At 52.5% G+C, this 14,743-nt stretch overlaps 1 protein-coding gene across 1 annotated transcript in view; it reads right to left on the bottom strand.

The window, feature by feature from the left end:
- LOC119974240 (NF-kappa-B inhibitor zeta-like) overlaps window positions 1-14,743 on the bottom strand; it is a 40,852-nt gene that overhangs the window by 21,947 nt on the left and 4,162 nt on the right. The window contains exons 3-4 of the mRNA XM_038813009.1: window positions 1,905-1,999; window positions 1,106-1,136 (exon numbers count right to left, since the gene is read on the bottom strand). Coding sequence (XP_038668937.1) covers window positions 1,106-1,136; window positions 1,905-1,999 — 126 coding nt within the window. The remainder of the gene's footprint in view (window positions 1-1,105; window positions 1,137-1,904; window positions 2,000-14,743) is intronic.

The following is a 14,743-nucleotide window of genomic DNA, read 5'->3' as shown; positions in this document are numbered from 1 at the left end:
TTGACGAACCTGGTGTTTTGAAGAGCTCTCTACAAAGGCAGCAGGTTTAAAATCACTCACTGCAGCACTGTGGCAGACGGTGTTCCAATCTCTACGCTGAATTTTCTTGGGCTCAGAAACCGAACTCTGGCTTTAACATTGATTCCTGTAGGAAGCCATGCTTCATTTAAAGGGCTTTCACTTCAAGCGCCGATTTTCAGCAACGTGACCACCACTTTATGTGAGGACTCCCTGTCATGGGAGCTTGTCAGGTGGGTAGAGAGAAAAACACCCTCAGAAACTATCCATAAAACCTTCTCTGAACTCCTCACCCAGGATAACTTTGCCCATCTGACTTTTCCAGTCGAAACATAGATTAAAACCTCCCATGATTATTGCCATGCCTTTCCGACAAGCTTCAATTATTTATTCCCCTGCACTTCACCCTGCCATGTGGTTACTGTTAGGGGGTCTGTACATGAATCCAGCAAATCGTTTTTTGCTTTTCTCATCTCTTTCCAAACTCTTTCGACATCCTCATTTCCTGAATTAAATTATCCCTCTACTGTGCTAATACCATCATTAACTCACAGAGCTACCCCTCCACCTTTTCCTCGCTTCCTGGCATTCCTTAAATATCCTGTACTGTTCAATATTCAGGTCCCAATCCATGTCCTCCTGCAGCCATGTCTCTGGAATGGCAATCGAACCGTATGCATCTAGTTCTCTGCGTGCTCTCAGTTCATCTGTTTTGGTTTGACTGCTTTGTGCTTCAGACACAGAGCCTTTCATTTTATCCCTTCTTTCTTTTCATACACTCTAGCCTCATCTGCCTGCTGGGGCAGGGTGGGTCTGCTGGAGCCAGGTGGATCGGTCTCCTGGGACTGGGTTGGATAGCTGGGACCGGGAAGAGGGGTCTGATGGGACCGGGAAGAGAGGTCTGCTGGGACCGTGAAGGGAGGTCTGCTGGGACCGGGAAGGGAGGTCTGCTGGGACCGGGAAGGGATGTCCGCTGGGACTGGGAAGGGAGGTCTGCAGGGACCTGGAAGGGAGGTCTGCTGGGACCGGGTGGCCCGCGTGGGTCCGCTGGGAATGGGTGGGGCTGTTAGGACTAAGTAACACTCACCTGTTTGCAGCGCAGGGACTTTGGGAGTTACCTGAAATGGAAATGAAGGTTTTTATGTGTTGGGAGAGACAGATTTCACCCTGTCCTTCTCGATCCTATTCTTTAGTTGCAGTTCCGAACTCTATCCTCCTCTGAAGAATCTCAAAGGTAGGTTCCTCAACAAGAACTGTTCAGTCTACCACATTCTCTCTGAATTTTGAAACCTCACCCATCCTATTTACCCCAAACGACCCAATCCAAAAGGACCGAGATCCCTTCCCGTTCACTCCCACTGTACATATTCCCAATGGATCCAAACCCCTTCCCGTTGATTCCCACTACACACAATCCCAATGGACCCAACCCCCTTCCCGTTTAATCCCACTTACACAATTCCAATGGACCCAAACCTCTTCCCGTTTACTCCCAGAGTACACAACCCCAATGCACCCAAACCCCTTCCCATTCACTCCCACTGCACATAATCCCAATGCACCCAAACCACTTCCCGTTGATTCCCACTACACACAAACCCAATGGACCCAAACCACTTCCCGTTTAATCCCATTTACAAAATCCCAATGGACCCAAACCCCTTCCCGTTTAATCCCATTTACACAATCCCAATGGACCCAAACCCTTCCCGTTCACTCCCAGAGTACACAACCCCAATGGACCCAAACCCCTTCCTGTTCACTCCAACTGTACATAATCCCAAAGGACCTAAATCTATTCCTGTTCACTCCACCGTCTGATTGGCGCTATCCTACAGCCTATCCTATTGAATAAGGCTCTAGATTTTGTCAATTTTAGCACTAACCTGTACAGCCCTGCTCCCTCCACATCTCCGCTTCTCCTCGAGTAACTCCCTAACGGTTGGGAGAACGTTTTGCTGGTGTGACTTCTCTTTTGCAGCTATGAAAAGATAATGGCAAATAAATTAGTAGCAGTGATCAACACCCTTCACCCCTCAATGCTAACCCATGACCCCAAACCCAAACCGAAATAACTCTTACCCCAATGCATTCCCTAATCCTCTTTGCCGCAGAACTATCAGATGACCCTGGAGTGACATTAAAAAAATGTCTGAAGACACCTTCAACCCGAACCCTAACCCTTCAACTCAGCTTTAGCCCAACAGCTAACTTTTTGACCCAAACCTGACAACCCTGCCACCCTTCAACCCGAGCCCTGCCACCCTTCAACCCAGACCCTGCCACCTTCAACCCGGATCCTGCCACCCTTCAACCCGAACCCTGCCACCCTTCAACCCGGGCCCTGCCACCCTTCAACCCGAGCCCTGCCACCCTTCAACCCACACCCTGCCACCCTTCAACCCGCACCCTGCCACCCTTCAACCCGCACCCTGCCACCCTTCAACCCGCACCCTGCCACCCTTCAACCCGCACCCTGCCACCCTTCAACCCGCACCCTGCCACCCTTCAACCCGCACCCTGCCACCCTTCAACCCGCACCCTGCCACCCTTCAACTCGGACCCTGCCAGCCTTCAACCCGCACCCTGCCACCCTTCAACCCGGACCCTGCCACCCTTCAACCCGGACCCTGAAAACACTTACAACCCTAACCTTAATCCTTCGACCCTAAAATTATCCCTTTGACCCTAACCTTTACCCTTCAACCCTAAGAACGAAGAACAATACAGCACAGGAAGAGGCCTGTCGGCCCTCCAAGCCAACGCTGACTATGGTACCTGCCTCAACTGCCTTAACTAAAACCATCTGCACTTACGGAGTCCGAATCCTTCCATTCCCACCCTATTCATATATTTGTCTAGATGTCCCTTAAATGCCACTATCGTACCTGCTCCCACCACCTCCCCAGGCAGTGCGTTCCATATATTTACCATCCGTTGTGTAAAAACTTTTCCCCATGCACTTTAAACCTATGTCCCCTAGCACTTGACTCTCCTACCCTAGGAAAGAGCATCTGACTATCCACTCTGTCCATGCCACTCACAATCTTGTAGACCTCTTATCAGGTCACCTCTCAACCTCCATCGTTCCAGTGAGAACAGACTGAGTTTATTTAACCTCTCCTCATAGCTAATGCCCTCCATATCAGGCAATATTCTAGTAAACCGCTTCTGTACCCTCTCCAAAGCCTCCACATCCTTCTGGCAGTGTGGCAACCAGAATTGTACACAATATTCTAAAAGAGGCCTCACTTAGTTCCTGCACAGCTGCAATATGACTTGCCAATTTTCATACTCAGCCTCAACCTTTTAATACTAACCTTAAACTTTCAATTCTAACCTGAAAATACGTACAACTCTATCCTTCACTCTACAACCATCACTATTAACTTTTCAACCCTAACCATAACCCTTTAATGCTACCTCTAACTATTCACCCTTTCAACTTCAACCCTTCAACTTAATTTAACCCGCGAACCCTAAGCTTAACCCGCCAACCCTAAGACTGACCCTCCAACCTTGAACTTAACCCTCCAACCCTAATCCTAAACCTTCAGCCCTAATCCTAACCCGTCAACCCTAATCCTAACCCGTCAACCCTAATCCTAACCCGTCAACCCTAATCCTAACCCTTCAGCCCTAATCCTAACCGGTCAACCCTAATCCTAACCCATCAACCCTAATCCTAACCCTTCAGCCCTAACCCTAACCCATCAACCCTGATTCTAACCCGTCAACCCTAATCCTAACCCGTCAACCCTGATCCTAACCCGTCAACCCTAATCCTAACCCTTCAGCCCTAATCCTAACCCTTCAGCCCTAATCCTAACCCGTCAACCCTAATCCTAACCCTTCAGCCCTAACCCTAACCCTTCAGCCCTAACCCTAACCCTTCAGCCCTAATCCTAACCCGTCAACCCTAATCCTAACACGTCAACCCTAATCCTAACCCGTCAACCCTAATCCGAACCCGTCAACCCTAATCCTAACCCTTCAACCCTAATCCTAACCCTTCAGCCCTAATCCTAACCCGTCAACCCTAATCCTAACCCGTCAACCCTAATCCTAACACTTCAGCCCTAATCCTAACCCTTCAGCCCTATTCCTAACCCTTCAGCCCTAATCCTAACCCTTCAACCCTAATCCTAACCCTTCAGCCCTAATCCTAACCCGTCAACCCTAATCCTAACCCGTCAACCCTAATCCTAACCCGTCAACCCTAATCCTAACCCGTCAACCCTAATCCTAACCCTTCAGCCCTAATCCTAACCCGTCAACCCTAATCCTAACCGGACAACCCTAATTCTAACCGGACAACCCTAATTCTAATCGGACAACCCTAATCCTAACCCTTCAGCCCTAACCCTAACCCTTCAGCCCTAATCCTAACCCGTCAACCCTAATCCTAACCCTTCAGCCCTAATCCTAACCCTTCAGCCCTAATCCTAATCCTTCAGCCCTAATCCTAACCCTTCAGCCCTAATCCTAACCCGTCAACCCTAATCCTAACCCTTCAGCCCTAATCCTAACCCTTCAGCCCTAATCCTAACCCGTCAACCCTAATCCTAACCGGACAACCCTAATTCTAACCGGACAACCCTAATCCTAAACCTTCAACCCTAATCCTAACCCATCAACCCTAATCCTAACCCGTCAACCCTAATCCTAACCCTTCAACCCGAACTATGGAACCATAGAACCCTAACCTTAACCCTTCACACCTAATCCCAACCCTGAAAACACCTTCACCCCGATTGATTTCTTGGTACGAAGCAAGATTAATCTTCCTGCTGACTGTAACTCCATTGTAAAATCTAACTGGTTCTTCGAAACCCCAACAGTCAATCGTGAAATCCAGGAGAAGAGCAAAATGGCTTAATGCGGAATCACAAACATGCATGAACCCTACAACCTTAACCCCAGTCACTGAGAGATAATGGGGATTAACACTTGGCAAAACTAATCAAATACACGACAGATGCAGCATAGATCCATTTGGTTGGAGAAACAGAATGGCAGAGCATTATTTTAAATGGTGATAGATTGGGAAATGTTGATGTACAAAAGCTACCTGGGTGTTCACGTACGCCAGTCACTGAAAGCAAGCTTGCAGATACAGCAATTAGTCAGGAAGGTGTGTTGGCCTTAAGTGCGAGAAGACTTGAGGACAGGAGCGAGGATGTCTTACTACAGCTGTACAGGGACTTGGTGAGACCACGCCTGGAGTAGTGTGTGCTATTTTGGTCTTCTTATCGAAGGAAGAATATACTTGCCATAGAGAGTATGCAGCCAAGGTTCACCGTGATGGCAGGATTGGCATACGAGGAAAGATTGGGTCGACTGGACCTGTATTCACTGGAGTTTAGAAGAATGAGAGGGGATCTGATTGAAACGTATAGAATTCTGACAGAGCTGGACAGACTGGGTGTCGGGATGTTGCGTCCTCTGGCTGGGGGAGGAGGGGTGTCTCGAACAAAGAGTCAGGATATGGGGTCGGCCATTTAGAACTGAGATGACGGGAAACCTCTTCACTCAGAAGGTGGTGAACCTGTGCAATTCTCTACCACAGAATGTGGAGGCCAAGTCACTGAATATACTCAAAAATGACTCTAAAAATGACTCTAAAAGTGTCAAGAGGGATGGAGAGAGCATTGAGACAGAGTATAGGCCATGATCATATTGAATGGTGGAGCAGGCTTGAGGGGCTGAATGGCCTCCTCCTTCTCCTAGTTACTCTGTAGGACAGTGAGCCATATACAACATAATGCCAGGGAGAGAGAGAAGCCTTCATAAGTAAGAGGATGGACATAAGAGAGACAGTTATTATCCTTCGCCAGCCCACAGACTCAAATCCTAACCCTAACCCTGAAACTCAAACTATTCACCAGCCCCCAGTAAACCTGCTCTTAAATCTGTAAGTTAACCCATAAGCCCTAACCATATCCCAAATATGACTATAAAGCCTCAAGACCCTGACCTCCAGAGCCCTCAGGCCATACCTACCCCTAACCCTGACCTAAATCACAACACTCACATTGATCCTAACCAACCACTCCTGGCTCTAACCTTAACCCCTGAGCTGACACACCCCTAAAACTAACTTTAACCCTAACACTAACCCGACTCTAACCTCCAAACCTAACCCCTTGCCCCAACACTAATCCCTTACTGTAACCCTAACGCTCACCCTAACCTGAACACTCACCCCGATCCTAAAAGTGACCTTGATTCCTAACCCATGACCCTATCTCTAAATCATGACCCTGAACACTCACCCTCATCCTGAAATTGATTTGTAACATTAATCCCTGACCCTGATACTAACACGGATTCTGACCCTCAACCCGGCCCTGACCCCAAGCCTTACCCCTGCTCTCCAGCACCGTCAGCGTGTGGAGGTGGATTCATCCAGGTTATTCTGGGTGAGTAAAGGGTGACCCCCTCAGTCCGTAGCTTGCTGTTTGGCAACATTTGCTTGTGTTGTGTGAGTGTGTGTATGTCACTGTGTGTTTATATGTGATTGAATCTGTGTCAATATGTGTGTGTGTGTGTGTCAGTCTGTGTACGCGTTTGCTTTTCGTTATTCGCAGGCTGGGCCCGGCATTTATTGTCCATTCCTGAGGGCAATTAAGAGCCAACCAATTGTGGGTCTGGAGTCACATGTAGGCCAGACTATGTTTCTATGGGTTTTTATGAGAATCGACTTTAACCTTTCGACTTTAATTCCAAATTTTTATTGAATTCAAATTTCACCATCTGCCATGGCAGGTCCCCAGAGCATGACTCAGGGTCTCTGCATTGCTAGTCCAGTGATAATACCGCTATGCCACGGCCTCCCTATGTGTGTGTGTGTGAATGTGTCAATGTGCGAGTGTATGTGCCAGTGTGTGTATCAGTATGTGAGTTTCAATGTGAGTGTAAGCTTGCGTGTCAGTGAGTGTGTGCAGGTGCTCAGTGAGTGGGTGTGTCAGCGCATGTGTGTATGTGTGCCAGTCAGTGAGTGTGTGCATCAGTCAGTGAGTGTGTGCCATTGTGTGTGCTTGTGTCCAGTGTGTGTGTGTGTGTGAGTGAGATTATGTCAGTGTATGTGTGTGTCAGTTTGTATGTGTGTGTGTCAGAGTGTGTATGCCAGTTTGTGAGAGTGTGTGTGTGCCTGCGGATATTGAGCGGGGGTGGGATGGGGGTGTGTAGGGGTTACAGAGAGCAGATTGCTGCAATCGGCTGACAGGAAACTGCCTGAGTTTCCTTTTCCTGTTTCCTTGACGAAAAACGGAATAATTTGATTTGCTAGAAAACGCCTCCTTATTCTGTGCTGGCACATACCTGCCCTGACATCACAGAACGTGAGTGTGCCCCCCTCCTCCTCACTACCCAAATCTCCAGTCCCTAGCTGCCCTGTGTCAGTGAGTGTAGCCCCCTCCTCCTCACTACCCAAAACTCCAGCCTCTAGCTGCCCTGTGTCAGTCAGTGTAGCCCCCCCTCCTCACTGCCCAAATCTCCAGCCTCTATCTGCCCTGTGTCAGTGAGTGTAGCCCCCTCCTCCCCGCTACCCAAATCTCCAGCCTCTATCTGCCCTGTATCAGTCAGTGTAGCCCCCCCCTCCTCACTACCCAAAGCTCCAGCCTCTAGCTGCCCTGTGTCAGTGAGTGTAGCCCCTCCTCCTCACTACCCAAATCTCCATCCGCTAGCTGCCCTGTGTCAGTCAGTGTAGCCCCCCCACTCACTACCCAAATCTCCAGCCTCTAGCTGCCCTGTGTCAGTGAGTGTGGTCCCCCCTCCCCACTACCCAAATCTCCAGCCTCTAGCTGCCCTGTGTCAGTGAGTGTCGCCCCCCTCCTCACTACCCAAATCTCCAGCCTCTAGCTGCCCTGTGTCAGTGAGTGTAGCCCCCTCCTCACTACCCAAATCTCCAGCCTCTATCTGCCCTGTGTCAGTGAGTGTAGCCCCTCCTCCTCACTACCCAAATCTCCAGCCTCTAGCTGCCCTGTGTCAGTGAGTGTAGCCCCTCCCCTCCTCACTGCCCAAATCTCCAGCCTCTATCTGCCCTGTGTCAGTGAGTGTAGCCCCCCCTCCTCCTCACTACCCAAATCTCCAGCCTCTAGCTGCCCTGTGTCAGTGAGTGTAGCCCCCTCCTCACTGCCCAAATCTCCAGCCTCTAGCTGCCCTGTGTCAGTGAGTGTAGCCCCCTCCTCACTACCCAAATCTCCAGCCTCTAGCTGCCCTGTGTCAGTGAGTGTAGCCCCTGCCCTCCTCACTACCCAAATCTCCAGCCTCTAGCTGCCCTGTGTCAGTGAGTGTAGCCCCTCCTCCTCCTCACTGCCCAAATCTCCAGCCTCTAGCTGCCCTGTGTCAGTGAGTGTAGCCCCCCCCTCCTCCTCACTACCCAAATCTCCAGCCTCTAGCTGCCCTGTGTCAGTGAGTGTAGCCCCTGCCCTCCTCACTACCCAAATCTCCAGCCTCTAACTGCCCTGTGTCAGTGAGTGTAGACCCCCCTCCTCCTCACTACTCAAATCTCCAGCCTCTATCTGCCCTGTGTCAGTGAGTGTAGCCCCCCCCCTCCTCACTACCCAAATCTCCAGCCTCTAGCTGCCCTGTGTCAGTGAGTGTAGCCCCCCCCTCCTCCTCACTACCCAAATCTCCAGTCCCTAGCTGCCCTGTGTCAGTGAGTGTAGCCCCCCTCCTCCTCACTACCCAAATCTCCAGCCTCTAGCTGCCCTGTGTCAGTGAGTGTAGCCCCCCCTCCTCACTACCCAAATCTCCAGCCTCTATCTGCCCTGTGTCAGTGAGTGTAGCCCCCTCCTCACTACCCAAATCTCCAGCCTCTAGCTGCCCTGTGTCAGTGTGTAGCCCCCTCCTCATTACCCAAATCTCCAGCCGCCCTGTGTCGGTGAGTGTAGCCCCCCCTCATCCTCACTACCCAAATCTCCATCCTCTATCTCCCCTGTGTCAGTGAGTGTAGCCACTCCTCACTACCCAAATCTCCAGCCTCTAGCTGCCCTGTGTCAGTGAGTGTAGCCCCCCCCCTCCTCACTAACCAAATCTCCAGCCTCGAGCTGCCCTGTGTCAGTGAGTGTAGCCCCCCCTCCTCCTCACTACCCAAATCTCCAGCCTCTAACTGCCGTGTATCAGTGAGTGTAGCCCCCCCCCCTCCTCACTACCCAAATCTCCAGCCTCTAGCTGCCCTGTGTCAGTGAGTGTAGCCCCCTCCTCCCCGCTACCCAAATCCTCAGCCTCTAGCTGCCCGGTGTCAGTGAGTGTAGCCCCCTCCTCACTACCCAAATCTCCAGCCTCTAGCTGCCCTGTGTCAGTGAGTGTAGCCCCCTCCTCCCCGCTACCCAAATCTCCAGCCTCTAGCTGCCCTGTGTCAGTGAGTGTAGCCCCCCCTCCTCACTACCCAAATCTCCAGCCTCTAACTGCCCTGTGTCAGTGAGTGTAGCCCCCCCTCCTCCTCACTACCCAAATCTCCAGCCTCTAGCTGCCCTGTGTCAGTGAGTGTAGCCCCCCCTCCTCCTCACTACCCAAATCTCCATCCTCTAGCTGCCCTGTGTCAGTGAGTATAGCCCCCCCTCCTCCTCACTACCCAAATCTCCAGCCTCTAGCTGCCCTGTGTCAGTGAGTGTAGCCCCCCCTCCTCCTCACTACCCAAATCTCCAGCCTCTAGCTGCCCTGTGTCAGTGAGTGTAGCCCCCTCCTCCTCACTACCCAAATCTCCATCCTCTATCTCCCCTGTGTCAGTGAGTGTAGCCCCCCCCCTCCTCACTACCCAAATCTCCAGCCTCTATCTGCCCTGTGTCAGTGAGTGTAGCCCCCCCTCCTCACTACCCAAATCTCCAGCCTCTAGCTGCCCTGTGTCAGTGTGTAGCCCCCTCCTCATTACCCAAATCTCCAGCCGCCCTGTGTCGGAGTGTAGCCCCCCCTCCTCACTACCCAAATCTCCATCCTCTATCTCCCCTGTGTCAGTGAGTGTAGCCCCCTCCTCACTACCCAAATCTCCAGCCTCTAGCTGCCCTGTGTCAGTGAGTGTAGCCCCCCCCTCCTCACTAACCAAATCTCCAGCCTCGAGCTGCCCTGTGTCAGTGAGTGTAGCCCCCTCCTCACTACCAAAATCTCCAGCCTCTAGCTGCCCTGTGTCAGTGAGTGTAGCCCCCCCTCCTCACTACCCAAATCTCCAGCCTCTAGCTGCCCTGTGTCAGTGAGTGTGGCCCCCTCCTCACTACCCAAATCTCCAGCCTCTAGCTGCCCTGCGTCAGTGAGTGTGCCCCCCCTCCTCACTACCCAAATCTCCAGCCGCCCTGTGTCAGTGAGTGTAGCCCCCCCTCATCCTCACTACCCAAATCTCCAGCCTCTAGCTGCCCTGTGTCAGTGAGTGTAGCCCCCCTCCTCACTACCCAAATCTCCTGCCTCTATCTCCCCTGTGTCAGTGAGTGTAGCCCCCCCTCCTCACTACCCAAATCTCCAGCCTCTATCTGCCCTGTGTCAGTGAATGTAACCCCCTCCTCACTACCCAAATCTCCAGTACCTATCTGCCCTGTGTCAGTCAGTGTAGCCCCCCCCTCCTCACTACCCAAATCTCCATCCTCTATCTGCCCTGTGTCAGTGAGTGTAGCCCCCTCCCCTCCTCACTACCCAAATCTCCAGCCTCTAGCTGCCCTGTGTCAGTGAGTGTAGCCCCCTCCTCACTACCCAAATCTCCAGCCTCTAACTGCCCTGTGTCAGTGAGTGTAGCCCCCCTCCTCCTCACTACCCAAATCTCCAGTCCCTATCTCCCCTGTGTCAGTGAGTGTAGCCCCCCCCCCCTCCTCACTACCCAAATCTCCATCCTCTATCTGCCCTGTGTCAGTGAGTGTAGCCCCCTCCTCACTACCCAAATCTCCAGCCTCTATCTGCCCTGTATCAGTGAGTGTAGCCCCCTCCTCACTACCCAAATCTCCAGCCTCTAGCTGCCCTGTGTCAGTGAGTGTAGCCCCTCCTCCCCACTACTCAAATCTCCAGCCTCTAGCTGCCTGACATCACAGAACGTGAGTGCAGCCGCAATCTCCCTGGCTAACCACACCTCTAGCCTTAATCAGCCCTGCGTCAAGTATGATTCCATTACAATTTAAAAAGGGCAGCTTCTGCTTTCGGTTCTGTTTTAAAGCGACTGCTTCTGCTTTCGGATCTTTTAAAGTGACAGGTTCCTACTCTGATCTTTTCCTCTTTCTTGTCAGCTGTCCGTCGCCGCAACGTGTCGACAGGAGGCGGGCCTAGCTGGCCAGGCCGTCGTTTGTTGCACATCCCTGATGTCCCTTCCCCCTTCCCCCCACGCCTCCTGTTGTCCAGCTCTGAAGCTTGGCCCCCGTCGTTCGACAATCAGACATCTAACCTTGCTCCTTCCCCAGTTCCCTGCTGCGGGGCGGGGGTGGGGGGTCGCTTTCTCCCAATACAGAGCCGGAGCAAACAGGAGCTCAATGCCCCTTGATTGTTCCAGGAAGTGGTCTCCCCCATTTCTTCAGCAATGCCCAGCCGCCCCTCCCCACGTCCTGAAACCTCTCTCAGCCAGTGCAGGATGTTCCTCTGCAGTCAGGTCACCTTTGAAACGTGGGGACCTCTGCAGGTAATTCATGCACAGCAAGATCCCAATAACAACAGTGCGATAATGTGTTTTACAGCCAATCAACTAAATAGAAGAACAGAAATTAACGGAGGGATAAATGAAAAGAGGCTGCTCTGAAATGGAGCACAGCCCAAAAAGAACAAAGAGGAGCGGTTCCTTTAAACATCAAATCACAATGTGAAAGCATGGGTCGATAAAGCAATCCAACCCAAGTGGTGCCCACCGAGCATGGAAGGCCTCGAGTGGATCCATGGATACCACATGCTCCCTCTCCAGGGACAGCCGGCCGCCGATCAAGCCGTGGAATAGGGTCAGGCAATCGGGTCGGATGACCCCCTCAGTTGCCGGCTGCCTGGACCCGTTTGTGGCAAGTTTCACCAGCCCAGAAGCAGGTTCACGAGAAGGTCCTCCGCCTTCCCCGCCCCCCCCCCCCCCCCCTACGCACTGGATGCCTGTAGATCAGGTGCGTGGGGCTGAAGTGCAAACAAAACTTTAACAACAACGTTGTTAAGAAACTAAAAAAAGGAGTGCAGCCAAGGACACTGAACATAGGCATGGTTTACGGACTCCACAAGGCCCCAAAAGTGACAAGGCTCTTCGGCGTGCGGTGTGATAAAGACCCGGATCATCTGATTTTTAAGTAATGTTGGCTGAGGGGTAAATAATGGACCCCAGGACACCCTGCTCTGAGAGAACCGATGCCCCCCCTGGGACAGTGGGATCTTTTACACCCACCCGAGAGGGTTGGATATCAGTACTGACCCTCTGATAGTCCGGAGCTCGCTCAATACTGACTCTCTGACAATGCAGCACTCCCTCAGTACCCAACTCTCTGACAATGCAGCACTCCCTCAGCACTGACCCTTCCACACTGCAGCACTCCCTCAGTACAGATCCTCTGACAGTGCATCACTCCCTCAGTACTGACCCTCTGACAGTGCGGCACTCCCTCAGTACTGACCTTCTGACAGTGCAGCTCTCCCTCAGTACTGACCCTCCGACAGTGCAGCACTCCCTCAGTACATACGCTCTGACAGTGCATCACTCCCTCAGTACTAACCCTCTGACAGTGCAGCACATCCTCAGTACTGACCCTCTGACAGTGCATCACTCCCTCAGTACTGACCCTCTGACAATGCAGCAGTCCCTCAGTACTGACCTTCTGACAGTGCAGCTCTCCCTCAGTACTGACCCTCTGACAGTGCAGCACTCCCTCAGTACTGGCCCTCTGACAGTGCAGCACTCCCTCAGTACTGGCCCTCTGACAATGCAGCACTCCCTCAGTACTGACCTTCTGACAGTGCAGCTCTCCCTCAGTACTGACCCTCTGACAGTGCAGCACTCCCTAAGTACTGACCCTCTGACAGTGCATCACTCCCTCAGCACTGACCCTCTGACAGTGCAGCACTCCCTCAGTACTGGCCCTCTGACAGTGCAGCACTCCCTCAGTACTGGCCCTCTGACAGTGCAGCACTCCCTCAGTACTGACCCTCTGACAATGCATCACTCCCTCAGTACTGACCTTCTGACAATGCAGCTCTCCCTCAGTACTGACCCTCTGACAGTGCAGCACTCCCTCAGTACTCACCCTACCTCAGTACCAAAACTCCGACAGTGCATCACTCCCTCAGTACTAACCCTCTGACAGTGCAGCACGCCCTCAGTACTGACCCTCTGACAATTCAGCACTCCCTCAGTACTGACCTTCTGACAGTGCAGCTCTCCCTCAGTACTGACCCTCTGACAGTGCATCACTCCCTCAGTACTAACCCTCTGACAGTGCAGTACGCCCTCAGTACTGACCCTCTGACAGTGCATCACTCCCTCAGTACTGACCCTCTGACAATGCAGCACTCCCTCAGTACTGACCTTCTGACAGTGCAGCTCTCCCTCAGTACTGACCCTCTGACAGTGCAGCACTCCCTCAGTACTGATCCTCTGACAGTGCAGCACTCCCTCAATACTGGCCCTCTGACAGTGCGGCACTCCCTCAGTACTGACCCTCTGAAAATGCAGCACTCCGTCAGTACTGACCTTCTGACAGTGCAGCTCTCCCTCAGTACTGACCCTCTGACAGTGCAGCACTCCCCCAGTACTGACCCTCTGACAGTGCATCACTCCCTCAGTACTGACCCTCTGACAATTCAGCACTCCCTCAGTACTGACCTTCTGACAGTGCAGCTCTCCCTCAGTACTGACCCTCTGACAGTGCAGCTCTCCCTCAGTACTGACCCTCTGACAGTGCATCACTCCCTCAGTACTAACCCTCTGACAGTGCAGCACACCCTCAGTACTGACCCTCTGACAGTGCATCACTCCCTCAGTACTGACCCTCTGACAATGCAGCACTCCCTCAGTACTGACCTTCTGACAGTGCAGCTCTCCCTCAGTACTGACCCTCTGACAATGCAGCAGTCCCTCAGTACTGGCCCTCTGACAGTGCGGCACTCCCTCAGTACTGACCCTCTGAAAATGCAGCACTCCGTCAGTACTGACCTTCTGACAGTGCAGCTCTCCCTCAGTACTGACCCTCTGACAGTGCATCACTCCCTCAGTACTGACCCTCTGACAGTGCATCAGTCCCTCAGTACTGACCCTCTGACAGTGCATCACTCCCTCAGTACTGACCCTCTGACAATTCAGCACTCCCTCAGTACTGACCTTCTGACAGTGCAGCTCTCCCTCAGTACTGACCCTCTGACAGTGCAGCTCTCCCTCAGTACTGACCCTCTGACAGTGCATCACTCCCTCAGTACTAACCCTCTGACAGTGCAGCACACCCTCAGTACTGACCCTCTGACAGTGCATCACTCCCTCAGTACTGACCCTCTGACAATGCAGCACTCCCTCAGTACTGACCTTCTGACAGTGCAGCTCTCCCTCAGTACTGACCCTCTGACAGTGCAGCAGTCCCTCAGTACTGGCCCTCTGACAGTGCGGCACTCCCTCAGTACTGACCCTCTGAAAATGCAGCACTCCGTCAGTACTGACCTTCTGACAGTGCAGCTCTCCCTCAGTACTGACCCTCTGACAGTGCATCACTCCCTCAGTACTGACCCTCTGACAGTGCATCACTCCCTCAGTACTGACCCTCTGACAGTGCAGCACTCCCTCAGTACTGACCCTTCCACA

Source organism: Scyliorhinus canicula, chromosome 12 (assembly GCF_902713615.1).
Source record: "Scyliorhinus canicula chromosome 12, sScyCan1.1, whole genome shotgun sequence".
NCBI lineage: Eukaryota > Metazoa > Chordata > Chondrichthyes > Carcharhiniformes > Scyliorhinidae > Scyliorhinus > Scyliorhinus canicula.
Note: the sequence above shows the minus strand (reverse complement) of the source record. Positions and strands in the feature narration are given on the sequence as shown.